This window comes from Petaurus breviceps, unplaced genomic scaffold, assembly GCF_028583685.1.
Source record: "Petaurus breviceps papuanus isolate PSGF00001 unplaced genomic scaffold, PetGlider_PUasm1.0 90825, whole genome shotgun sequence".
Taxonomy (NCBI): Eukaryota; Metazoa; Chordata; class Mammalia; order Diprotodontia; family Petauridae; genus Petaurus; species Petaurus breviceps.
In genome coordinates, this window is record NW_027187353.1 from 16,551,147 (window position 1) to 16,579,004 (window position 27,858).

The 27,858-nt window shown below is 45.0% G+C and overlaps 1 protein-coding gene across 1 annotated transcript in view; it reads left to right on the forward strand.

Annotated features, from left to right (window-relative positions):
- Window positions 1-27,858, forward strand: part of ADAMTS7 (ADAM metallopeptidase with thrombospondin type 1 motif 7) — a 163,231-nt gene that overhangs the window by 23,898 nt on the left and 111,475 nt on the right. Inside the window, exons 3-8 of the mRNA XM_069071387.1 lie at window positions 6,155-6,350; window positions 11,017-11,219; window positions 20,493-20,576; window positions 21,421-21,545; window positions 23,041-23,190; window positions 26,394-26,537. Of these exons, the coding sequence (XP_068927488.1) occupies window positions 6,155-6,350; window positions 11,017-11,219; window positions 20,493-20,576; window positions 21,421-21,545; window positions 23,041-23,190; window positions 26,394-26,537 (902 nt within the window). The remainder of the gene's footprint in view (window positions 1-6,154; window positions 6,351-11,016; window positions 11,220-20,492; window positions 20,577-21,420; window positions 21,546-23,040; window positions 23,191-26,393; window positions 26,538-27,858) is intronic.

A 27,858-nucleotide genomic window follows, 5' to 3' on the forward strand; every position in this document is an offset into this window, starting at 1 on the left:
AACTGAGACCCAGAGAAGTTTGCAAAACAATTGGCTCTTAATGACCCTGTGATGGCTGGGGTGTGCATAACATTCCTGCTCTGTCCAGCTTTCAGATACTCAGATGGATCTATGATTTCATTGTTTTGGGAGTTCTCTCCAGCAATCCAGATCACAGCCAGTTCATGACTACCCATTTGGTGTGATTCTTGCTTGTATTCTACCAAAAGTTCATCACAGGGGATTCATCCAACATCCTGGAGGCTTTAGCCAATCTCTCCTTATATCACAGAATTCCCATGAAACTCTGACTACCTGTCATCTCTCATTCTTGCCACATGACAGGCTCATCGTCCCTTCCTGTTATACAATGCCTTGATGATTTTTTTTCTCCTTTGGAGTTCCTTATTGGTCATGTGTTACAGCCAACTCATGCTCTCCATTGCATTTTTGCTGCTCATTTTTAGATTTGCTACCCATCTTTAGATCTTCAGTGGCAGTGGTGTTCCATCTCTCACTGATGTATGGTAACATCGACAAAATGTTAGCATTGAAAAGATGGACCTTGGCTTTCACAGGAAGCTTGAAGTCATGAAAAGGGATTTGTAGTTTTCTGATAGCAATCCAGTCTGATCTCCTCCTCTCATTCAGCTCTGGACCCAGATAATTTTCCATCTTTGTGTTCTTTCATAGGCAGACATACTGATAGACAAATACTATAGGCTGTCCAAGAGGCAGTTAAGTGACTCAGAGGGTAGAATGCTGGGCCTGGAGTCTGGAAGACCTGAATTTAAATCCAGCCTCAAGCACTCACTAGATGTGTGACCCTGGGCAAGTCATTTAACCTCTGTCTTAATCCATTGGAAAAGGAAGTGGCAAACCACTATAATATGTTTGCCAAGAAAACTTCCTATGGGGTCGTGAAGAGTTGGATATGACTGAATGTCTGAAGAACAACAATAGCATGTTGAAATCTGAACAATAGATATTATTCATCCACTTGGTCTTCTCTGTGTGGATGGACAAACCAGACTCCTTTGAGTATTTACAGATGATTTCTAGGAGACTCTGAAAAGTTTGGGTGCTTAATGTGATTGACACAATGTCACCCATTCCCCCCCAAAAAAAAGAAGCATCTAGAGAACTTTACTGTGCTGGATGTCCTTCATTAAAGAGGTGATTATCTTTGACAAACACACCTCTCTCTCTCTTTTATACCTCACCTAACATTTGTTAGATGTCAGTGAACAAATTTGTTTCTGTTCCTACATCTTCCAAGGAATCTTGATGATTCTTGACATATGATTGAGACCCCTTGTTGTAAAAGAGTCTATAAGGTGGATTTTTTTTACTGAATCAAATTCTTTTCATGATAAGCAATAATAATAAAAGCATCTTATGTTCTCAACATCTTTCAGTTAATTGTGAAATGGTAAAGACACGGTCTACTATTGAATATTAGTCATGGACACCTATTGTTCTCTATTAAAACTCTCATCAAAGATGCCCTTGATATATATGTGAGTGACCCTGATATATGACATCAGCCCTGACTATAAAAATTTTATCCAGATGTTTAACCAACATAAATTAATCACCAGAGCAAAGAAAATCCCTCAGTACCTGACTCAGAAAGTACTTTAATCAGCAGACATTTGACTTGTTTGCCAAATAGACACATACACACACACAGAGTTGATGTTGATGATGCTTTTTACTTCCTTTCTCTTTTGGAGTTCCTCATTGGTTGTCATGGCCAGTTCACACTCACCATGGGTCTCTCTGTTGTGTTTTGTTTGCTTCTCATCTTTATATCTTCAGAGACAGTGGTTATCTGCCTCACCGATATATTATAACATTGGTAAAATGTTCACATAGACAAGATGGATCTTTGCCTTCACAAGAAGCCTGAAGTCACTAAAAGAGATTTGCAGTTTCTGGTAGCAATTCAGCCTACACACAGCTATAAACATACCCAGCTACAATAAAATCTTACAATGAAAGATGATGGACAATTAATCATAGATAGAAGTTTACCTTTTGCAAAGCACTTGACAAATGCTATCTCATTTGATTCTCTCAACTACCCTAAAAAGTAGGTGCTAGTATTATTCTCATTTTTACAAATGGGGAAACTAAGGTAGACTGAGGTTAAGTGACTTGCCCAGGGTCCACAGCTACTAAGTATTTGAAGCAGGATTTGAGCTGCAGTCTTCCTGACTCCAGTTCTAGCATTATCTCTTTTGTGCTACCTGGTCTCCATTAGGATTGTCTCATAAAGCAGAGGAGCAATGGAGAATAAAACCAGTTTAAAGACAATTTAGCAAGCTATGGAACTAAGCAAAGTCATCCCAAGGACATTAAAGTTTCAAACGGAAGGATTACCAAAAAAAGAGGAAAAATGGAAAAGATTTGGAAACGCCATTTCAATGAACTGATTCTCCATCAAGGCTAATGAAAGCAGTGCACCCAGACCCTAACCTCAATGTATTGTGTGCTTATAGAAGAGGTAGAAATATCACTAGAGAGAACAAAGACAGGAAAAGGAGCTGCATTGGACCAAGAATATATAAAGGTAATCTGTGCTGGAGTAATACAATGGTGGGAGCAGTACACAACTTATGCGAAAAGAGGAAGTTGTGGGAAAAAAATTTCCAACCTTAGAAATATTTTTAAAAAGTCAGAAAATATCAATAAATAGTTGCTGACCTATCTCTCTACTCTCTCATCTATACAAAATTACATTTAAAAAGGCTTTATTATCCCCATTGTACAGATGAGGGAAATAAGACAGATGAGTTAGAGGACCTGCATTACACAGTTGGTCATTTCCAGGGCTAAGACCCTCCAAATTCAAGGTTCTTTCCACCACAATGTGCCACCTCTCAATAAGCCAGGATTTTACGCTAGGTCTTTGAGCCTCTTTACAGAGAGGAGTGTTGTGATTGCAGACTATCATCTGGTTTTTTTTAACTTTTAGAAGTGAAATCATGGGAAATGCCACTTTACTGCCATTGGTACTGAGAAGACCTGTTTCCAAAAGCCTTTTCTCTCTCCAGATCCTCACCTTAGAGTTCATCCCTTGTTCAGACTCAGTTGTTTGCTGATGTCCCAGGAAGGGGGTTCTAGCAATTTTCTCCCCTCATCCTGGTAGATTGCCTGTCCCTCGACTAGCAGAAAAGCTAATGATGGGGAAAGAGCACATGGCTGAGCTGGAGGACACGGTCTAGAGTTTTCAGACAGTATCTGGGATGCACCATTAGTCTTTAGGCTCCTGGTTTTCCATCATCTGGGATTTGAGAGCCCATGATTTGAGTTCAACTTAGGGTAAGTTCACCTGGTCCAAGACTATTTGTTCCTGGTCCTTGGTGGATTCATGGTTTTATTGTGGTGGTTCTTTCTTCCATTGTTGCACTCTGGGACTTTTTGACCCTTGCCATTCTTGTCAATATCCAGGAGGGCAGCCACTGGACAATGGATTTTAGAGGCATGGCAAATCATGGATTAGCTAAAAGTACAAAACAGTCTTTAGTTCAGTGTGGACTCCTTCCATGGAGATGGTGACTGAGTAGTTACAAAGGAGGAAGAAGACATTAAGAACCACAGAGTTCTTAAGCCGCCCACAAACATCAACTTAGCTATTTGATGCTCTAAAAGTACCATTTCTGTTCCCCACTCTAGTGAGTCTCCATCTTGACATTCTTTCCCTAAATGAAACCAGAAGACAAAGTAAGTGTAAGCTTCTTGAGGGCAGGTACTGTTTCCTCTTTGTATCCCCAGCACATAGCACAATGCCTGATGCATATAGTAAGCTCTTAATAAATACCTAATTTTTGATAAAGAAGTTAAAGCTATATGGAAAGATGGCTCAGATGTTCTCCTCATGAATACAGACACAAATAAATGAGTTGGCTTCTTTCTGCGTTCAAAAGTAATGAGAAACATCTCTTCATGAAACATTTGGTCATATTGCTTTGTGAGCTCCAAGAAGCTATAGCATACCACATCCTAGTAAACCATCCCTGCAGATGGGCTAAACCAGGGTGAGGGTAACTGACAGTCTCAAACTCTTTATCATAAGTGATGGCTCTCTGGGAGGGATGTAGTGGAAAATATAAGTGATTTAAAAAGCTATCAGTAAAGTTTATTTGAAAAAAGAAGACTTTTGCAGATCTAAGATTTTATTCTTCTACATTTTCCTGCTTTTTGCTCATCTACACACAGACATCATTAAGATATATTGTACTATGTTATGTTATATTATATTGACTTAATTTAAAGGGCCAAGTTGAGTTCTTCAGAGAATTTTTCTCTTTATGCTTTGCAAGACATTCATATAACACTTTATTTACTTATTAACTGTTTTGCCTATGTGATACAGAGGAAAGAGCTCTGGCTCTGGAGCTGGGGGTTCTATACCACATGTGATGCTTACTACTTGTGTATGCTTGAGCTCTAACCTCCACGGGCTTCAGTTTCCTCATCTGTAAAATGAGATGGATGTATATAACTGGATGGTCTCTCAGGTTCCTTCCAACTCCAGAACCAAGATCCATCCTATAATCTCATCTGTTGCTATTATCTATTTGTTTCAAGAGGACCAATGACATCATGAGGTGATGGCTTGACTCACAAGTGTGAGTCAAGTGTCAGTGATTTATGTGAGAGAATTGCATGAAGTTGTCAGCCTCACTCTCTTCCAGAGTCACTGAATATGTTTCAACATCTGGGTTTCAAAGCCGGGGGGCTCTGGACAACGGCTTCCCAGAATCCAGATCAAATCACAGAACACTTCTCAAAGTGAGCCCCAAAACAAAGCTACACATCAGGGCTTATATAGCCTTCTCCTGGCTCAGAGAATGTAACAACCTTATTGACTCACTGGCCAATCAAAAAGTATCTACTGAAAAACAAGCCTCCCACCCCAGGCTCCAGGTGCACTTTAGCCTAGGGGCAGGGAAGATCTTTAAAATTCCCATTCCCATTACAGTCTCTTATACAGACTTTAGAGCAAAGAACTCAGAATGTCAGAAATGGGAGAGATCTTAGAACACAGACTCCTTTCCCCTGGAGGTGATCAAGGAAGGGCTGGAGGACCACCGGTCGGTGATACACAGTACCTGGCATGTAGCTAACACTTCATGGATGATTATTCATTAATCGATGCTATAGAGGGGGTTCCCATATTGGATGGTCTTTACAGATGAGACTGGGGATCCCTTCTACCCCCAGGTCATGGAGGGATGAGGGGAACACAATTGTTCCCTGTCTACTCCTGAGGGTATATGAAGGCACCATAGAATGGGGACCACTATCTTTGAAATGATTCATCAGAACCAAAGAAAAGTCCAGGGACAAGGCTAGTCTGTGTCCAGCCCAGTGTTTGTTGTTACTGCTCCAGCTAGAGATAAGAACAGAGGCAGGGAAATGCCAAGCTCCAAAGTGGAAAGAACCAAGTCAAGGATGGAGGGGTCACTGAGTGGAGTCTGCCCAGAGCATTTGACCTTCATAGCTCCAACCAGATTTCAGGATGGGATCAGGAAAGGTCAGCAATTCCATTGACGTCTCACAGGGCCTAGGTTGGGGGAAAAGAAGGAAATGAAAGTAACAAAGTCTGCCCTCTTGACTCCAGAGCTCCTACCCACTAAGAATCCATTGGAGAAGCTCTAAGAAGGGTCTGTGTCCCATGGCAAGAGGATCATGTGCGCAGAACCCAACTGGCACTTCTCCAGACCAACTCTACACATCCAACCGCTGCTGGCCATGGGGAAGAAAGAAGGGAGAAATTGATGAGGGAGAGGGTTTTTTTCTGGACAGAATAGGTGGGACATCTGTCTGAATGTTGACATTTGACGGCATGCAAATGAGAAGCAAATGAACATGCCTCTTTATTTTTGAGTTAACAACTAAGGTACTTTTTAGTCAGGGTTTAGTAGAAGAGAAAATAATTCTTAAGATTATGCTAATCCTAAGGTATCTTGGTTGAGGTGAGGGGGAGAAGTTGATTAAACACATTAAAGAAGACCTTAAATGCCAGGCAGAAGGTCTTGGCCTTGATTTTGTGGGTGATGGGGAGCTGTGTTCTCTCAGCTGATTATTCCCGTTGGGTGCTGTGATTGACACATAGCAATGATGTTTTCTTGTCCCCCCCTCTCCCACCCTACCCCCATCCCAGAAAGGTGTATTCCAGCTCTCCAATGAAGACTATTTCATTGAACCACTGGATGGAATCAAGCCCAGGACTGGAGTGGCACAGCCTCATGTGGTTTACAAGCGGCAGACACCAGACCACCAGGAAGACTGGAGAACGGGTCCCAGGGCACGTACAGGAACTCCCCTCCCCAGGGTCCTGGGCACATGTGGCATCAAAGGTACCTTTTTTTCTTTAGTGCAGTGGGAAGAACACTGGAAATGGAGGCTTCTGGGTTATTTTTTTTTTTTTTTGGAGAGGGTAAGGCAGGGCAATTGGGGTTAGGTAACTTGCCCCAAAATGGAGGCTTCTTGAGGACAGGAATTATCTTTTACCTTTTTTTTGTATCCTCTGCTCTTAACACAGTGCCTGGCACACAGCAGGCATTTAATAAATGTTTATTGACTGACTGACCAATGGCAGTAACATTCCCTGTTTTCCTTCCAAAAAAATGTGCCTGGCGCTTACTGCTGTCTCACTTATTTGGTTTGGCCAAAGGGTAAGACTGAGAGACCACAGGGAAGCTGCCTTCTTTATTAAGGATTTGATGGCTTCCAGATGGATGCTGAGTTTCCAGTCTGTGTGCGAGCCAGCCACCTCAGTGGGTCAGGCCTGGGTCAGGAGCTCCGCACATTTCACCTCTCTCTCACCTCTAGATGGTTTTTCTCTCAGCTTGCCCGTCTTAGACTTGGGAGTGGCCGTGACGATCGAGGCCCCTAGGAGCTCAGGTGTCATTACAGGCTGCAGGTAGAGCTTTGCTAAAGCCAGGAGGAATGTTGAGAGATGGTGCCGTGTGGGCGAAAGAGCCCTGGGCTGGGGGGTGCTGAGGTCACCAGCCCTCGGTGCACCCTCAGGTGCATGCCATCTCTGGTCCTCACCTATAAAAGGAGAGGGCTGCAATTGAGGTTCTTTCCAACCCCGAGGTTCTCCATTTCTCTGATTCTGGATAATGCAGTTGACAGGAAGAGTATCATAGGATAACAGTAATTATTGTAACATCAGTAACAATAGCTAGCGTTTATATTGTGCTTTAAGATCGCAAAGCCCTTTTCGGTTCATTAACCCATTTGATCTTCACAAGAGCCCTTGGTGGTAGGTGTTATTATTATTATTGTTGTTGTTATTGATGTTGTTGTTGCTTTTTGGAGTGGGGAAGGCAGGGCAGTTGGGGTTAAGCAAGTTGCCTAAGTTCACATGGCTAATAAATGTTAAGTGCCCGAGGCTGGATCTGAACTCAGGTCCTTCTGACTCCAGGGCCAGTGCTCTATTCACTTCGACACCTAGCCGCCCCAGGTAGGGGTTATTATTATCTTCATTTTACAGATGAGGAAACTGAGGCAAAGAAAGTCCAGAGTCATATCACTAGTGTCTGAGGCAGGATTTGAACTCAGATCTACCTGACTCCAAGTTCTGAGCTCTATCCATTATACCACTGAGTCACCCCAATCATAGATTGAGAGATAGAAAAGACCACTGAGTCACCTAGATCAACACCTTCTTTAGGTGAGGAGGCCAAGGTCTAGAGGGTTCACATCATCAGGGGCATAGCCAGGCTGTGGATCGAAGACCTCTGGCCCCAAGGCTAATGCTCTTTCTAGACACCACTGTGTATCAGAAGGGACATCAGACTGAGAGTCAGGGGGCCCAACAGTCCGGGGTCCTGGGTCCTGCCCCAGAGAGTTGGGGGATCTGAGGCAAACCCCTGTAGGGGCCTCAGCTTCACTGTGTCTACAATGGAGCAGTTGGACTAGGTCATCCTTTGTTGCTTCCAGCTCCAGGGTGCTGTGGGTATGATTTCCTTAGTGAGCCATCATTCTATGGCACAGAATTCTCCACTGGCTATTTTGGGTTCCCTGATTCTCCCTGGTTTATAGCTGGAGGAAGGACTCTCCTGAGGTCAGTGCAGCTCAGTATGAGAGTGTAGGGAACCCTTGGGCCATAGCGAGTCTCCTAGAAGGAGGTGATCCAGAGGGCACTGGGCCAGGGAGCCTCTGCTGGTCCAGCTGGGAGAATGGTTGCCATGGAGACAGGAGAGCAGGAGAGATTGGGCTGAGGGCAGGTACCAGAAAGGCTCCTGGTAGTTCTCTGTCAGCATCCACTGCAGGCAGCCCTGAAGCTCATGGGGAAAAAACACTAATGGGGAGTTGGAAGACTTGGGTGTGAGTCTGGGCTCCTCTGTTCTGTGGCCCCGGGCAAGGCACCTGAACCAGCTCAGTGGCACCATGGTGCATAGAATGGGGCCTACAGTCAGGAAAATCTGAGTTCAAATCTGGCCTCAGACACTTACTAGCGGTGTAACCCTGAGTCAGTCACTTAACACCCATCTGCCTCAGTTTCTCCAGCTGTAAAATGGGGATATCGTACCTACTTCCCAAGACTGAGAGGATCAAATTAGATAATATTTGTAAAGCGCTTAATGTAGGACCTGGGACACATACTAAGTGCTATAGCAATGCTTCCGCTTTTCTCTACCTTGTGCTGGACTTGGAGTCAGGAAGAATCAGGTTCAAATCACATCTCTGACCTTTTCTAGCTGTGCAACCTTGGATAACTCCTCTAAGCCTCAGTTTCCACATCTGTAAAATGGGCATGGTGATTTCTGTAGTACTTACCTCCCAGGATTACTATCAGGCTCAAAGGAGAGAATGCATGGAAATTACTTTGCAGACTTGAAAACGTTATTGTCAATGACATCTGCTGCTGTTGCTGCTGCTGCCTTGGAGTCTCAGTTTCCTCATCTATTAAATGGGGGTGACAGTGCTTGTGATACCTCCCTTCCAGGATTGTTGTAGGAAGGATGAAATGGGAGTTTGTCTGGAGACTCCTTCCCCCACCTTAGGAAGTTCAGTTTGCCCTCATAGGTGTCAGGGAGCAGACCCAACTTCCTTCTGGCCTATATCCAGAAAGGTCTGGTCTTCTCTCATTCCTAATCCTTTAGCCATTGAAGGCCGCCATGTTGCTCCATGGGCTCAGCTGCGTTGTGGTGAAATTAAAGGCACTCCAGCTTTGAAATAGCACCAGAGTATCTCCTCATGTGATGCATGGGGGTTATTGGGTCCTTTGGTACTCACAACAGCCTTGAGAGAAGGGAAAGAGAAATGTTCTTATCTCAATCTCACAGAGAAAAAAACTGAAGCTAATGGAGGTTGACGGCCTAGCCCATGATTACCCAGGAAATGACAGAGCTGGCACCAAGCTCAGGCCCTCCCCAACTACAAAGTCTTTCTCTTTTCTTAGCACTATCTCAAACAATGCTTGATCTTACATTCTAGCTGAATGTGTTTCAAATAATAATTTCAGTTCACATGAAGCACTTTATAAACATTATCAATTCTGGTCTTCACAAAAACCCTGCCAGGTAGCTTCTACAAATACGTTATTATGCCCGTTTTATAAATGTGGAAGATGAGGCCCAGAGAAATTAAGGGACTTGCCTGTACTCACAGAGCCAATAAAAGCCTGAGGCCTCAGATCATCATGACATTTATATAATGTTCTAAAGTTTGCTTAAGTGCTCTAATATAAATTTTCTCATTTCTGCCTGTGAGATCTATTTTTATTCCCATTTTATGGATGAGGAAATTGAATGCAGTGGAGTGCTAGGCTTGGAGTCAGAAAGACTCAACTTCATGAGTTCAAATCCAGCCTCAGACTAGCTGGGTGACCCCAGGCAAGTCACTTCCCCTGTGTGCCTTAATTTCCTCATCTATAAAATGAGCTGGAGAAGGAAATGGCAGACCACTCTGGGATCTTTGCCAAGAAAACCCAAATGGGGCCACAAAAAGTTGGACTTGACTAAAAATGACCAGACTACAAAAATATTTCCTAGTTGTGTGACTCTGAACACATCATTTAACTTCTAAATGACTCAAACAACTCCCTAGTACTTCTCTACAAAGTCATATAAGGATTGTCTATTTGCTGAGTCCTAGGCAGGTGAGGGGGAGAGTGTCCACACTGAGAGTTCCCCATACTTCAGAGATCCTTTTCATATTCATTTTTATTTGAAGAATCGTGTTAGAATGGGATGCTACTAAACCAGGAGACCAGAAAAGAGGATATTTTAAAACGTGAAAGGCCACTTGCTTCTCAAAGGCTTTGCCAGTGGAACATGAGTTCTAGAAAGTTCCATCGAACTGAAAAGGTTTTTGTGGGGGTGGGTTCAGGGACAGACTGCTGTCTGAGGACTGGTCTGACCAAGTATGAAAGAATTCAATACCAGAAGATCCCCAACTGACAGATTTTTAGGAGCCAATGACTTCCCAAGAAAGGCTCTCCATTCCATCCTTCCCAGAAGATATACCAGACCTCTCTCTTTCTCTGTCTCTCTCTATCTCTCTCTCTCTGTCTCTCTGTCTCCTCTCTCTCTGTGTCTCTCTCTCTCCTTCTCTCTCTCTCCCCTTCTCTCTCTCTGTCTCTCTCTGTCTGTCTCCTTCTCTTTCTCTCCCTCTCTCTCTCTGTCTCTCTGTCTCTCTCTCTGTCTCTCTGTCTCTCTCTCTCTGTCTCTCTGTCTCTCTCTGTCTCTCTCTCTGTCTCTCTGTCTCTCTCTGTCTCTCTGTCTCTCTCTGTCTCTCTCTCTCTGTCTCTCTCTCTCTGTCTCTCTGTCTCTCTCTGTCTCTCTCTCTGTCTCCCTCTCTCTCTCTGTCTCTCTCTCTGTCTCCTCTCTCTCTCCCTCTCTCTCTCTGTCTCTCTGTCTCTCTCTCTGTCTCTGTCTTTCCCTCCCTCCCCCCTCCCTCTCTCTCTGTCTCTCTCTGTCTCTCTCACTCTCTGTCTCTCTCTCTCTGTCTGTCTCTCTGTCTCTCTCTCTGTCTCTGTCTCTCTCTGTCTCTGTCTCACCCCTTCCACAGAATCTCCTGAGAACCAGGGGAAGTCAGAGAAGAGGAGGGAAAGGTGGGAGCAGAAGCAACAGCAGCAGCGTAGACGGCGGCTGCAGCAGCGCTCCATCAGCAAGGAGAAGTGGGTGGAGACCCTGGTGGTGGCAGATACCAAGATGGTGGAGTACCATGGCTGGGACCATGTGGAGAACTACGTGTTGACAGTTATGAACATGGTAAGGACTCTGGGTTCTGTGTCTGGTTCCCTGGCTGGACTGTGCTAACTCTCAGTTAAAAAAAAAACAGCACTTATTGATCACTGTCTGTGTACAAGATTCTGGGTTCAATGTTGGGGTGCACAGACCTGGCTCTTGAGGAGGTAGTTTGGTAGGTAAAGACTTGTATAGAGATGATTCTGACAGAAGGAAGGGAGAGAAGGACAAAGGAGCAGCCTAGGGGAAGAAGGACAAGAAAATAATGGTGGGCAGTAGACATCACTTTCCCCTCATGGAAGAGGAAGACTAGGTCTTGAAGGAAGGAAAGGACATGGTCAGGTAGACGTGGGAGGGGGCAAAGCCAGTCCCAAGCATGGAAGTCACTGATAGGGGAGAGGAGGGCAAAATGAGAAGGGATGATGGAGAGCAGGCTGGCTTGGCTCACTTGGGACGTAAGTCAGCCAATCAGCAAGCATTTATTAAATGCCTTCTGTGTACTAGACACTGGAAAGGGAAGTGATATGAAACAAAATAGACAGACCGGATGAAGACAGTGCAGGGGCCAGAATTCTGGAAGTGGAGTCAAATCCTCTATCAACATGGGCAAATCACTTAACGTCTATGAGTTTCATTTTCCTCAATTGTAACATGGCTCTGTGAGGTAGATTGCTTAGGGTCTTGAATGCCATGATCAATGGTTTGGAAACTTTACCCTGTAGGCATTGGGAAGTCATGAAAGATTAACTTTTGGTAGACTCTGATTCTTATTTTTTCCTTTATTCAGTGAGCATTTATTGAGCACCTACTCTATGCAAGGCTTTGTCATAGGTGCTATAAGAGATCCATACTCTATGTGTAAGACATAGTTCCCACCTTCAAGGAGCCCAAGGGGAGACAAGATAGAGGGACGATAGCATTTTAGAGCTCAAGGAAACTGAGTCCCTGTTCAATGAGATGAGTTGCCTAAAGTCAAACAGTAAGTTATTGACATAGTTTAAACCAGAATTGGCAAACACGTGGCCTACAGAACCCCAGAGTATAGCCAGAACCAGATTAAAATGTAATTGGAAAATATTTAACAAAATAAATGAAAATGCAATAGAACATAGATAATGCTAGTATGTGGTTTTCTAAGTCATTATATGACTCACCACAGGGATCCTTATGGACATTTAGTGGCCTTCTGTTCCTATTTGAGTTAGCTTGCCTTGAAGACTGATGATGGGAGCTCACTAACAGAAGACTCCCTACCCCTTGTCTTCTTCCATCCTTTGCCTGATGCCAGGAGTCCCACCTAAATTTTCATCCCTTTTGCCATAGACTTATTCCTGATCAAACACAAAAGTCCTTAGGAAAGGGGACATTGGGACTATGCTCATTGTGAATGATAGATATGAGGACAAGCTTGTTAGAGGAAGCCTGAGAAAAATGGCAGAAGACAGGGACCCTGGATTTGTATGTGGTATGACTTGGGATGAGGAGAGATAGTAGCTAAGGACAAGAGGCCCTCAAATATATTATGGATAGAGAGCTGGCCATGGAGTCAGACAAACCTGGGGTGAAGTCAGGCCTCTGCCAAACACCGACTGTGACTTTGAACAAGTCACCTAACCCCTAAGAGAACCAGGCAACTTCATAAGGACTACAAATAAGAATCAGTATCAGAGATGTAGGAATGGAAAGGACCTCAGAGACCATGAAGCTCAATATCCACTTTTTAATTTAATTTAAACCAAGCATGTGTTTTCTCTTCTTTCTGCCTCCCCCACTCTGCATTGGGGAAAGAAAAACAGCACCCTCAAAACAAGCATGGACAGTCAAGTAAAATGAACTTTCCCATTGGCCATGCCCACCGGTGCCTGCCTCCTTCTGCCCCTTGAGACTGCCACTTGTCTGTCGGGAGCAGCTGGCACAGTTTGTCATTAGTCCTCTGGAAGCATTGACCATTGAAGTGCTCAGGGTTCTTAAGTCTTCCTGTCTCTGCTGTTCTGCTTCTGCTCACTTGACTTTACGTCATTCCAGGTTCCTCTGAATCCATCCCTTTCACTGCTTCCTACAGCACAATCATATTCCATGACATTCCTCTGCTATCACTTGTTCAGCCATTCCCCAATGGATGGGTATCCCCCTGGTTTCCATTCTTTCTTGTAATAAGGAAAGCTACTAGAAGTAGTTTTCTGCTCCTGGGTTCCTTCCCTTTCTCTTTGACCCATTTGGGGATATAAGCTTAGTATTGTCACCCCCCTCATTTTACAAATGAGGAAACTGAGGCCCAAGGAGATTGAGTGCCTTGTTTAGCCTCATAAAAGCAATAAAAGTCATAGGAAGGATTTGAATTCAGGTCCAGTGGTTCTCTGGATCACATCTCACTCCCTTAAGAGTAAGTTGCTAGTTAGTAGGGGGAATTTCCTCCCCCAAAGCTGCCTACACAAAGGTGATCTCGGGTCTAATACAGCCTGTATTTGAGACACTAAAGACCAGTCTTTGGGACCTCACCCGGGAGGCCAAGAGGCCTGCATTCTTTCCCAGCTTGTCTACTAACTCGCTGTGGCCAAGTCAACCCTCCCCTGCCTGGGTCTCAGCTTTTCATCACAGAATGAGGCTTGGCACTGCCTCTCCTTCTGCCCCATGTAAACTATCTGGATGAAGTGGCCTCAGATATGGTAAAAAGCCATCCCTACACACTTCCCCTCTCAGCCTTTCTTTCCCTCACACATTCTGTTTTTCCATATAACTGCCCATGATTAACTGGCAGCAGCTGCCGCCGCAGGGTTTGGACTCAAGCTGGGTAATTACCTGGCTCGCTTCTCTAGCTGACTGCCGCCTGACTCCCCCTTCCCACCTCGGACCATGGGCCGGGGCCCTGGCGCCACCTTGTATAGGAGTAAAACAATCCCTTCCCCTCCTTCTTTTGGCAGCAAGCACAGTGGAGACACCTCCAGACGTGCCCACTTAATTCCAGGGCCAGCTCCATGTCAGGGGGTAGTGGAAGAAGATATGGATTCCAAAGGCCTGGGATTGAATTTTAGCTCAGCCTCTTTCAGGCTGTGTGACCTAGGCTGAGTTGCTTAACATCCCTGGGCCTCATTTTCCTTATCTCTAAAATGAAGGCTTTAGAAGTGCTGAGGCAGGTAGAGTTCTAGGGAAAGGGGAAGACAGTTCTTATCCCCCAAGATTTCACACAATATCTAGAGAGACAAAACTCAGCCCCAATCTCCAAAGTCCCTTCCAGCTCTATCCATCCCGAGAGCTCCATTTACTTACAGTTTAAAGAGAGAGGCAGCTCACCTGACTTATCCTCCCTCTCTGCACACTATGGCATCACAAGTTTGAGAGCTTTCAGGGCTCATGTAGGCCAGTCTTCCCATATTACAGAGAAGAGAGCTGAGTTAGTTAAGTGACTTGCCCAAGATCATCTAGCTAGTTAGTAGCAAAGATGGGTTTTGAACCCAGCTCCACTGACTTCAAGTGCTGTTCTCTTTCTACCATAGTACACCGTCTCCTACAACATGAGAATATCAAATTAGGGTCTGGTTTCCTCACTCATCCCTCCCCTGTGTTTCCAATTCAGAGCCCTGTATATAGTAGGCGATCAATAAATGTTAGGTGCGTGGCTCATAGATCACACAGTTCAGTAAAACCTCATGAGAGTCATGATGCTCATAGATCAGTAGCTGGAAAGGACCTTCAAGAGATGGTTAAATTTAGTCTAACCCCCTCATTTTATAGATAGGGAAATTGAGCTTCAGAGAGATTAAGTCCAAGGTCACAGTCAGTCAGTAACAGAATACATTTCTGCCCCAGGTCCTCAGACTCCAAATCTAATGATAATTCAAAGAAATAGCCATAGTTTTTCCTGGTCTGGTCTGAAATCAAAGGTGTGCTTGTAAAATGTTTAACAACCAGCTCTCCAAAAAAAATGTATATGCTAACACACTTTTTATTTTAATCTGCATTATTAACACTGTGTACAGAGTTAGTAATAATAATAATAATAATAATAATAATAATAATAATAAATCAAGCCCTGATTTGCCAAATTTGCTGATTTCTGAGGCATAAATGTTTACGCTGCCAATCTAAACAGTTAATCCTGCTCTGGCCCTAGCTGAAGTCCATCTTCTTGACCTATAAAACCTCTTCCAACTCTAATATTGTGTGCATTTACACTTCACTCATTCCCATAGATTCCGAGAATGTCAGAAGTGAAAGGGACTTCAGCACCCATCCAGAGTGTTCCTGCTCCTTCGGTGAGGGAGAACCCCAGAAAGCTGCCCATTCCGCTTCAGGGCAGACCTCATGTTAGGAAGCTTGTCCTTCTCAGGCCCCCAAAACTGCCTGTCCGGGCAGCTAGGTGGCAAAGTGAATAGAGCACTGGCCCTGGAGTCAGGAGGACCTGAATTCAAATACAGCCTCAGACACTTGACACACTTACTAGCCGTGTGACCTTGGGCAAGTTACTTAACCCCAATTGCCCTCCAAAAAAGGGGCAAAAAACAAAAAATTAAAAAAAAAAAAGCTGCCTGTCTAGTTCCCATTAGTGCTACTTTTACTCTCTGTGGCCAAGGAGAATGACACCATCATAGGCAGATGGCCACCTATTGAGGGGGTCACATAGGGAAAAAGATGCTTGCCAGCAGCATGAGAGTCAAAGCCAAGGAAAGGCTCCTACTGGTGGTAAAGTTCCAAATGGTCCTTTTGGCAGTTGACATTTTCTATCTTGTGTCCAGCCCTGGAACCCTACTGTATGACAAGTGACTTCGAGATGTGGGGCTCTCTCTAACCACTGAACTCCCTGGCTACTGATGAAGTTCCTAGATGGGGGGGGGGGGAGGAGGGGAGGGTTTCTAAGCTAACCACTAAGCTCCTAGGCTGTAGCTGATTCTCTTGTTTGGAGGTTCTGTTGCTTTAGCTGCTAATTGTAGATGAGGGAACAAAGGGCCTCTGGGCTGGGACCAGCCTTACCTGCTACTCTCCGGGATGCCTCTGCAGACCCCCTCAGGGCATAATCAGCCCTAACCAAACCAGCCACTCATTATAAAGCTATTGTGCGAGTCCAATGGCTTCGCCTTTCTGCTTAATCTCTCCTTTGATGCTAATGGAAAAACTAATTGGAATCTAATTGGCATTTAGACTCCCCAGACCTGACTTCACATTTTTAAATGTCACCAGCAAATTTACTTCAGGGATCTCCACACAATCTTCAAGCCTCTCCCTCTGCACAGGGGAGGGGGGGGCGGTACCATGACTTTTGTCATCTAACCCCACTTGATTGCTCTGGCTTCCCAGAGAACCTCTTCTCTGTCTTGGGACTTTGGCTTCCCACAAAATCAGAGGTGTTGGGCACCTCTTGAACCAGCCAATTTCAATTGATGTCACTTAATTTAATAAGTATTTATTAGGCATATGATGTAGTAGATAGGCAGATGGCCACAAAGCCAGGAAAACCTGGGTCATGCCCTTTCCTATCACATGTAGGGGCTGAGTGACCTTGGACCTGTCATTTAACCTCTTAATGCTCTAGGCCAGAAGTGTCAAATTCAAATAGAAACAGGGGCCACTAGACCATACAAAATGATCCCTGCGGGCCACATAATTACTGAGAAAACAACATATGTTTAGGTATTCCTTTTTTAAAATTAATCCTTTAATACAATAAAATAGAATAGAAACTCTATTTTAATCTGCTTCTGGCTGAATGTGGCCCATGGGCCATATTTTCATGGTACTCTAAGACTAAAATTTGAGGAGAAAGTAGTATGAATAGAGAGAGATTCTTCACTTGGAAATTCCTATTACTAGGAAATCACAATTCCAGTCCTTTTCCCCAATCATTACCCATTAGTCATTCAATGAGCATTTATTAAGGACCTACTATGTTCCAGGAACTGAGTTACACCATAGAAATACAAAGAAAGGCAAAAAATCAATGCCTGCCTTCACAGAGGGTACATTCTGACAGGAGAGATGACCTATGAGTTACATATGAGATTTCTTCCAAGCAGATTGAGTCATCTCAGAGGCTGAGGCACTGGGAGCAAGGGGCACCGGGAAGGGCTGACAGCAGAATGTGACACTTGAGCCAAATCTTGAGGGAAGCTACTATTGAGAGAGCTGAGACACACCATGTCCATATGAGCAGTGAGCATGGTAGCATGTGTGGGGGCAGAGAAGATATTTAGAACAAGTTCTCCAAGAAAATTGAAGGTGGGAAGGAGAGCTCCCTTCCATTTTGGTGAGGTAGATCAGGGAGGGCTTCTCAGTGGACCCTACAATCCCATGATTCTGGGTGTTGGCAACTAGGCTGGCCTTTGGGGAAGAGGAGGATCTGGACCCTTGGAGAGGAGGAGAGAGAGCGTTCCAGCCTTGGGGGTTGGCCTGGGTTTGCATGTACAGAGGAGGGGATTGGGGAAGTGCTAGTAGTTCAGCTTGGCTGAAATGTAGAGAGCTCGAGAGAAAATAATGTGAAATACTGCTAGGGAGGTTATATGGGGAGGGGCAGAAGAGGTTCAGTTTTATCCCACTGGTAATAAGGAGCCACAGAAAAATTTTTAATGGGTAAGGTAGAGTGGTTAGACTGTGCATTTGGAAGATAATTTGGACATCTGTGTGGAGAATGAACTTTCAGTATAGATCTAGAAGGGACCTTGAAAGAAATTCAGGGGGCAGCCAGGTAGCACAGCGAGTAAGAGCACCCGCTCCAGTGTCAAGATGACCTGGGGATCGAATCCGGGCTCAGACACTTAGCACCCACCCAGAAACACCTGACCATGTAACCTTAAGCAAGTTACTTAATCCCGATTGCTTTAAAAAATAATAATAAATAAAAATTAAAAAAGAAATTCAGTCCAAGCCCCTCATTTTACAGAGAGAAAAACTGAGGTCCATACAGGTATCAGAGTCTCAAGAGCTGGAGGAGATTTTGGAAGCCATGGAATTCTACCCCTTGACTTCCTTCCAGTCTCAGGGCTGGGTCTCTGAGTCCTCTTTCCAGATCAGATTAACTGACTGTGTGACCATGAGCAAGAAATTTGAGCCTCAGTTTCCTCATCTGTAAAAAGGCGGGGGGGAATCATATTATCTTCAGTGTCTGCCTCACAGGGTTATTTCGAGGCTCAAGTGAGATGATGTACAGAAATCACTTTGTAAGCTTTGTTACTATCATCGTAATTACAGAGGAGCAGACCGGAGCCAGAATCCCAAGTCCAGGCACTTTCCACTCCCCCACATTTTGTAGACAAGAAACATTCTGGGAACAGCTCCCTCCAACGTAAAGACACACAAGCTCAGAAAACCGTAACCAAGGGGGCTGGTTTACTCCTCATTCTCTCTCCCAGAATCTATCAGAGACCTTTCCAAGGTTCAGCTGAGCTGAATTCACAGGGAGGGGACCTGATTCATGAGGTGATAGGATCAGAGTCACTAAGGTCTTGACAGGCTGAAAGGATGAACTGAAATTAGCAAGATGAAATTTCACAGGGGTAAATGTCAAACCATGCATTTAGACTTCTTTTTAAAAGGAAAAAAATGCATAAATGTGATGTAGGAGAGACCAGAGTTGGCTGCAGTTCATGGGGAAAAAAATCTTAGGGATTTAAGTTGACCCACAAAGCTGCTCGGAACAAAGATAGTATAGTCTGCACCAATATTTCAAAATAGCCAGGATTTCTTCAGCATGGCCCCTTCCCTTTCCATTACTCATCCCCACTCATGTCCGTGCCCTGGCTTTGAATTCAGAATTGTCTCTGTCAATTACTACCTGTATGAACTTGGAAAAGTCCTCAGTTTCCCATCTGTAAAATAGAGCAGCTAAGTGACCCAGTGGATGGAGAGAAGTGAACCAGGAATCAGGAAGACCCATCTTTGTGAGTACTAGCTGGGTGACCCTGGGCACCTAGGCAAGTCACTTAACCCTGTCTGCCTCAGTTTCCTCATTTGTAAAATGAGCTAGAGAAGGAAGATACTCTAGTATCTTTGCCAAGAAAACCCCAAATGGGGTCACAAAAAGTCAGACACAATTGAAACCACTGAACAAAATGAGGAGATTGGAGTCGGTGACTGCTAAGGTCCTTCCAGCACTAAATCTCTAATCTGATGATTCCAGAAATGCAGAGTCTCTGTCATCGATGATCCCATTGGGTAGAAGAGCTTTGTAACCATCATAAGATAGGTAGCTTCCAACAGATAGCTTTGGCGGTGTAGAAAATATTGCTAGGATCCAGGGAGGTGAGAGATCTCTTTCAGCCAAGGTACTTAGAGAAGGCTTCCCAGGGTATGTGGCATTTGAGCTGGGGACCCTTATAAGAAACCTCACGGACGGTTACCCTTTATAAAAATTTTTCTGAACTTACTAACACCAAATAAAAACGATCACTTCCATATATATTATACATAATGTATATAAGAATAGAAAAAGAGGATTATATATGAACCTGAGCCTAATTGTATATAACTTGCTCTTATTTTAAAATAAACAATAAATTCAACATAAAACTTTCAAAGCTGTCCAGATTGTCTGTGATTCCTTTAACCTTTGTTTGCCTCAGTTTCCTCATATGTAAAATGGGAGTGATAAAAGCACCTGCCTCCCAGTGATTTTGTGAGGATAAAATGAGTTAATATTTGTAAAGTACTTTGTAAAGCTTAAAGCACTATAGAATAATTAGTTATTATTTTTTTTTAATTCAATGACTTTTTTTCCTTTGTGTTTTTGGGAAGGAACTCTCCTTCCCTCTCCATTAAAAAAAAAGGAAAAGAAAATCTGGTAACACATATACTGAGTCACATAAAACAATTTACACATGTGAAAAAGTGTGCCTCATTCTGTGTACTGAGTCCATCAGCTGACTGTCGTAATTCTTCATCTGGCCCTGTGGAAATCATGGCAAGTCACTGCACTGATCAATCTTCTCAGTCTTCCTAAGTTGTTTTTCTTTACAATGTTATTTTTACTATATTAATTGTTCTCTTGATTTTGCTTACTTCACTCTGCGTAAGTCTTCCTCAGTTTTTCCAAAACGTCCCTTCTTCATTTCTTTTGCACGATAATGTTCCATTATATTAATATACCATAATTTGTTCAGCCACTCCCCAACTCATGGGCATCCCCTTAGTTTCTAATTCTTTGCTATTAAAAACAGGGCTGCTATAAATATTTTTTTTTTGGTACATATGTTTCCTTTTCCTCTGATGTCTTTGGGATATAGGCCTATTAGTGGTGCGATGGGTCAAAGGGTATGCCTAAGTTAGTGACTGTTAAATGAGAAATGCTCCTTCTTCTGTTTCTTTGGACAGGTGGCTGGACTCTTCCATGACCCCAGCATCGGCAACCCTATCCACATCTCCATTGTGCGCCTGATCCTGCTGGGAAAGGAGGAGGTAACTCATTTAGAGGCTCTGATGCCTACTCTCTCTGGAAGCTCAGGGTACTAGGAGTCTGGCCTAGCCTAAGCCAAAACCCCAAAGTGGAGATTTGCTCATTCTATGTCCTTGCAAACCATCCTCCCCCCACCCCACCCCGACACCACAGGGCCTTTGAGAGTGGGTCCCTGAATGGTAGAGTGGTGAGATACATTGAAAGACCTGCCTGCTCCCAAATCACTCTCCTATTGGCCCAGCACTGCCTGAAATGTCTTCCAGGCACTGTTCCTTTGGGCTGAGGCACTGCCTCTAGAAGGGTTCAAATTTCTATCCATTACCTCGTTTGGGTAACACTTTAACCCAACAGCACAAATGACCTGGCCATGTTAGAAGGACCTTAGGAGAGAAACCAGGGTGTGGTGAGGTGAGAAAAGCACCAGTTTAGGAGTCACAGGGACTGGTTCAAATCCCAGCTTATCTTCTTACTCCTTGAGTGACTGGGGTCAAAGACACTTAACTAGACTCATTGCCTCATCTGTAAAATAAGAGAATTGGCATGGATAACCTCAAAGGTCTATTCCAGCTCCAAGCTGATGATACCTTGATGAAGGGAAAGGAAGGGGCTGGTTCTCTTCCTGTGTCTAAGCTCTAAAGCCTTGAAACTTCAGGGGTTACCTGTGATGCATGTGATGTCCGAGCTTGCAAGGGTCTCGAGGCCAACTGAGGCTGTCAGCAAGAACACCAGCCTGGGGAGGGAGGACACCGGGGAGGCATCTGCAAGCCATGCTCCATATCTGGGCCTTCTTTGAGCTTTATGTACCAGGGGAAGGGTGTCATATAAGCAGCTCATCTCTGTTCCCAGGAGGACCTCAAGATCACTCATCATGCAGATAACACTCTGAAAAGCTTCTGCAAGTGGCAGAAAAGTATCAACATGAAGGGCGACAACCACCCACTGCATCATGACGTGGCAGTCCTGCTGACGAGGTATGGTGTGGGAGGGGACTGATGGCTGGGGAGAGCCCACGTTTCCCTCATGGCCTATTGACTTTCTTAGACAGCCTCTGATCTATGGGGAAACCATGGCCCTGGCCCTAGGAGAGCTCCCGGAGATAGAGCTTCTGCTAGCAGGAGGTTCTTACTCTGATGATGAGCTCCCAGTCTAATGAGGGAGATGTGTGCCCTGCCCTCAGGGAGGTTCCAGTCTAATGGGGAAATGTGTGCCTGCACCACCTCCAGGGAGCTCAAGGTCTCTTGGAAGAGATATGTGCCCGGCCCTCAGGGAGATCTTCTCTTAATCCCAAAGGTTCCTAGGAAATTCCTAGTCTGAAGAAGGTTATAGAGTTCCGACTCTTGGAGCCTCTCTCCAGAATTTTCCAGATTAATGGCACTCAGTCATTTAGCCAGCATTGAAGTAAGTGACCACTTTGGGTGGGGGGAGTCATATAGTCAGCCTTTAGGAGAATCCCTAGAAGCTGAGTGGAGGATAGGTTGGAGTAGGGAGAGGCTTGAGGCAAGAGGCCTCTGGGAAGGGGTGAGGGACACTCATCTGGGTGAGGACACTGAACTATAGGAGAGCTGTTGTGAAGACAGAAACAGCACAATTTAGCCATGGACCAGAAGTGTAAGAAGAGGGAAAGGGAGGTGTCAGGGATGACTAGCAATTGGCATCGCCAAACAAGACAACACAGAGGGAAAATCGGAGAAAAGAGAATGAGAAAAGACAAAGGAATTTGGGAGATAATGAGCATAGAAGTGAAGCTCTTATGGACAATGGTAAGAGCCAAGGGGCTAAACGGCTTTCGTGTGCAGCTGAGAAGGATGGAAAGTGAGCAGACTGAGATGGGAAGTTGGGGTATTTGAGGGGCATCAGTGTAAATGCTGCAGTCCCCCACTCTGAGCTCAGGAGTTGGAATGGAGATCCTCAGAGATCCCCTAATTTCAAAGGGGAGGCGGAGTCAGTATCGGCACATGTGCTTGGATTTTTTCCTCTCCGAGTGGGTATAGAGGGCACTGAGCCATCCACACTCCCTTACCAAGTTCTCTTGGCAGGTAGGTATTTCCTGTAGGCAGGAAACAGAATGAAAGTTAACTAGCTTTGAGATCATAATAATAATAATAATAACTGGCATGTCCCACTTGGTGGTTTACAAAGCACAACTCTGTGAGCCAGGAGGTGAAAGTATTATGATTATTGTCATTTAACAACTGAAGAAACTGGGGCTCAGAGAGGTCAGCTGATTTGCTCATGGTCGTAAAACTGCCAAGTATCCCAGTGGGAACCCAAACCTAGCCCTTTCTGTTTGAAGTCAGTGCCCTTCTCAGCCCGCCAGCTCTGAGTTCCTTCAAGTCTGGGACTGCCTTCTCCATGTACACAGAAGGACCCTTCGCACCTAGCCCAGTGTGCTGTAGACTGTAGGGTCTCAGTAAATATTCATCGGATTGAATTGAAATTGATTGTCTGTCTTTCTCTGTGCCCCAGGAGAGATCTCTGTGCTGCCATGAATCGGCCCTGTGAGACGTTGGGCTTATCACACGTATCAGGCATGTGCCAACCCCACAGGAGTTGCAACATCAATGAAGACACTGGTCTCCCTCTGGCCTTCACTGTGGCTCATGAACTTGGACACAGGTATCTACCTCCTGTCTAAAAATGATCATCTTGGGAATCAATGGAAATGTTCCTGAGAATTATTATACTTCCCTATTTCCAGCAAGATTCTTGATCATCTGGGGGCTGGATTAGCTGACCTCTGAGCTACCTTTTCATTTCTGAGATCCTGTGATTCTGCTATATGATAATAATAATAATATAAATAGATAGATAGATGGATGACACATAAATAGATGATGGAGATGAATGGACAGAGAGGTAGATATAGATGATAGAAGATAGATGATGGACAGATGGTAGCTGGATAGATAGGATGGATGGATAATATACAGATGAGTGCATGATATTTATGAATATATATGTAAATATATAAATATTGATAAATATACAATAGATAAATGAATATATGGATATATGGGTAGATGGATAAACAGGTAGATATATAGATACATGGATGGATAGATGAATGGAGGGAGGGATGGATGGGTAGATGGATAGACATAGATAGATAGATGATAGATAAGTGGATGGATGGGAGATGGAGGGAGGGATAGATGATAGATAGATAGATAGATAGATAGATAGATAGATAGATAGATAGATAGATAGATAGATAGATAGATGGATGGTTCAATGGATGGATGGATGATAGAATTTATATAGCACTTTAAGGTTTGCAAAGCACTCATATAAGTTATCTCCCTTGATCCTCCTATAAGACAGGAGGATAAAGGCAGTAATTAGTACAATACATTCTAGGCAAAGAACTCCAAACAGGACGGCATGAGAGCTGATCTCCTAACCGAGAAGGCAGAATGTGCTGCCCTCCCTACTGAGGGCACTAAACTCTCCTCTATTCTGACGTGTCCTATAGCTGGTCTATAAAAAAATGGAGAGGTCCCAGGCCTATGAACCAGCATTCCCTGATCTATTTAGGTTATGTCAGGAGGGAAGCCAAGGGAGTCTGGCATGCGTCTTTCTGCGGCACGCAGGGCAGGGCAGCTCTGGGGAGCAGCTCACTACAAGGTAGCTTTCCTCCGTGCCTGGGTTGGGAATGTCTCTAGGAGACTTGGGTTCCTTAAGCTCATTGTCATGAGGTTGGTGGTACTTGCATCCTTGGCAGGAGCACCCGCCTTCTGACTTGAGCCTGCTTGTGTCTAAGAGTTCTGGACTTCTGCAGTTGGTTGTCATGGGGCCCTGACACCCCACCTGGTTAGGTCAGTCTGCCTCTGAGTTCCCTGAACTCCTGTCCTTCTGCCCCACCCAGAGTCTATAAGGGATTCTATTTCATTACCTGAGCACATGAAATATCCCACATTGCCCTGAGGCTCCAGTTTATTCCATACCCAATGTTTCTGTCTCAGCTGTGACCCATAGCACTGAGGTTACTGGGGAAGGGGAAAATGCTTCTCACCCTCCTGTCCCCAGTGTCTGGGGGGGGGGGGGGGGCTCATCTTTTCATTTCACTAAACCATCTTGAATCAAAGGTAATGAAACCCTCCCTGAGGGGCACAGGGGTGAACTTTGGCCCTGGCTTTGTTTTCTTCCAAAAGGATCTTTCCCAGCTGTCACACATGAGGAGTTTGGGAGCCTAGATCTAAACAGAGGCCATCCAGTTCAACCTTTTTGTTTTCCAGTTAGGGAAACTGAGGCCGAGAGAAGACAGATGACCTGCCCAAGGTCCCATTGAACCCAGGCCCTGCACCACTGGGACCAATGCTCCTAAGGAGATGGCCTTGACCAAGTCATTTCTTAAACTAGGTTTTAATTTTCCCCACCGATGGAGGGATTCACCATTGTAGGGACCAGGCTGGGCTAGTAGCCCGTCAGAAATCCCACTGGACAGGGATGTTTTGAGCAAGTTAGCAAAACAAGGGAGATTGCCTACAGGATGCTGGGCCTTCAAAGATCCAGCTGTTTTCTAGCCTCTCTCTAGACTAGTCTAGGACTTTCTGAGTACTTGGAGTTCCCCAAATGGTGGGGGCTAATTTTAAACCATTCTTATCTATTCATTAAAGTAGGTGCCCTAAGGGCCTCTTCTAGGGAAAACACTGTTTGCTAGCTAATTATAGTTACTTTAAGTACTCAAAAGAAATAAAAGCGCATTAAAAAAGCTATGATTTTCCACTTTTCCCTAGTTCACTCTAAACTAGTGAGGCTTTAAAGTAGACTCACAAATCAGCAGGAAATAAAAATGGTAAAAATAGCCACAGCTGGGGCCAGCTGTGAGCGGCTGCTCTCACCATCCCTGGATCATGGTCTTAGAGGACCCCAAACATGTAACAGGTTAGATTTCTCTTTCCCCTTCCTCCATTTCCTCCGTCCCCTCCCACCAAATCTGCTACCTAATGGGAGAAATGGGGGAAAGGAGAAGTCTCCTCGTGGTGGGGAGGGGGAGCAGAGAATGATCTGCATTGGAGAAGGGAGTTTCCTCATCTGTAAATGAAATCACAGGTACAGGGAGAGCTGTCTGCCCAAAGGATGAATTGCCCTGGCAGGTAGTAAGAAAGAGACAAGGAAACAGGTCATCTTTAGAGAGCAGTGAGAAGGCAATGGTGTTCCTTTCCCCCACTTTTACATTCCTTTTCTCAGTTGTAGAAGATAGGCAGACTGTGGCAGCACTCATTTACCCATTTTGTAGAATAGTAAACTGAGGACATAGAAATCATAACATTTATAATGGGAAGCTACCAAGAGTATGCTAGTAAATGTTTAACAACCAGCTCTATGGAAATGTACACACAACACACTGTAACTTTTAATCTGCATAATTAATCACTTCTCCATTGCTTTCTTAAATACAATCACTAAAACTGTAAATTGAGCCCTGATTGATCACATGTCCTGATTTCTGAGATGTAAGTGCTTGCACTGAAAATTTAATTATCGACCCCCACAGGAAGGGACGTTGGTGGCCATATAGTTACATGTTATAGATTCAGAAACTCAAACCCAGAGGCATTATTCACCGTTGTGTGTCCCTGGTAAAGCCCAGCAGACCCAGGGGTCCTAAATCCTCACCCTGGGCTTTTCCCCTCTCGGCAGGTATTTTAAAAACCTGACGGGTGGGGGCAGTTCCCCACCCCTCCATCCTTCTCTTGTTTGGGTCAGCAGCCTCTGCTGTGTTTTTGTGAGGGCTTGGGGTCTCCCGGTGGGGAGCAGTGCGTGCTGGAGGCCTGGCTGCTCACCCATCCCCTCGCGGGCCTGTGCTCTTAATGCAGTTTTGGGATTCAGCATGACGGAAGCGGCAATGACTGTGAACCCGTTGGGAAAAAGCCTTTCATCATGTCTCCACAGCTCCTGTACGACACCTCGCCGCTCACCTGGTCCCGCTGCAGCCAGGAGTACATCACCAGGTTCCTTGAGTAAGTGCCAAGCACCCATCCCAGACCCTCGGATGGGTGGGCTCGTCTCCCTGACTGTCTGGAGGGGGGGCATTGAATTTCTCAGCTGGGGGAGACCCCACCTCTACCTGTTGGTCTTTCCTTGATCTGGGAGAGGGAAGGTTAGAACATCAGTGATGCCATTCAGTCTAAGAGATACTTATAAATGACCTGCTACGTGCAAAGGCACTGGGTAGGGTGCTGGAGACAGACAAAAAATGAAAAGCCCTTTCCTCAAGAGATTTACCTTGTACTAGGGATGGGATGGGGTGGGGAGAATGTGGAGCCCAGCCTACAGCTGGATAAGGAGAGGGGAGAGAAAGAAGGAACAGTGGGGGGATTAGAGAGGGCTTCAGGAAAGGGGTGGCCTCTGATCTGAGCCCAATGGGAGCCAGCGCCTTCCATGAGGGGGAGCAGCCTGGCAGCACATCCAGGAAGGGAACAGCTGGCCAGAATACGAGACAAGTCAAAGAGCACTGAGGAGGTGCTCACTGTGGGCCAGGCTGCAAGCACAAGCAAAAAGAGAGGCCCTGCCTTCAAGGAGCTTACGTTCTAATGGGGGAAAACAATATGGGAAAAACTGTGAAGGAATGAAGAATGTGGAGCAAGATCTATTGCCCCCTGTGAAGTATCTGCAAAGGCTGATATTCTCCTCTCTGCTGTGGAGGTCGTTCCATGCCGGATGCAGGAGGGAGAGGCGAGAGGGAGCCACTGAAGGCTTTTGAGCAGGGGAGTGACATAGGAGTTTGGTTGAACAGGAGTATGAATAGGAATGCCCCAGATCCTGCCTTGCCTTCAGATAGCTTCTTGGCTGATGGAGCATGAATCTAGGACTAGAGACAATGAGCTTGATCCAGTCCATCCTGCTAGGTGAATGCCAAAGCAGTGTGTGTGTGAGTGTGGGAAGGATGGGAGAGGAGGCAATCCAAGCTGGCAGGCACCCTGCTTTCTGGGTCCATGAGGGATGGAGTAGTCCTGCACCTAGAGGGCCCCATGGACCCATCTTCATCTGGAAGCATCTCCTATCCTAACTCAGATAGATAAAATAGCACAGAATTTGAGGTGCTATATGAATTGACACAGAGTGAAGGAAGCAAAGCCAGGAAAACAGTCTGGATGGACCCTCACTGCAACAACATTAGCAAAAAGGACAGTAATGACTGCAGAACCCAGAATGGTGTGTGGCTGTCATCGCCAAGCTCGGCCTGTAAAGGGATAAGAAAATCTCTCTCTCTCTCTCTCTCTCTCTCTCTCTCTCTCTCTCTCTCTCTCTCTCTCTCTCTCTCCCTCTCTCTCCTTCCCT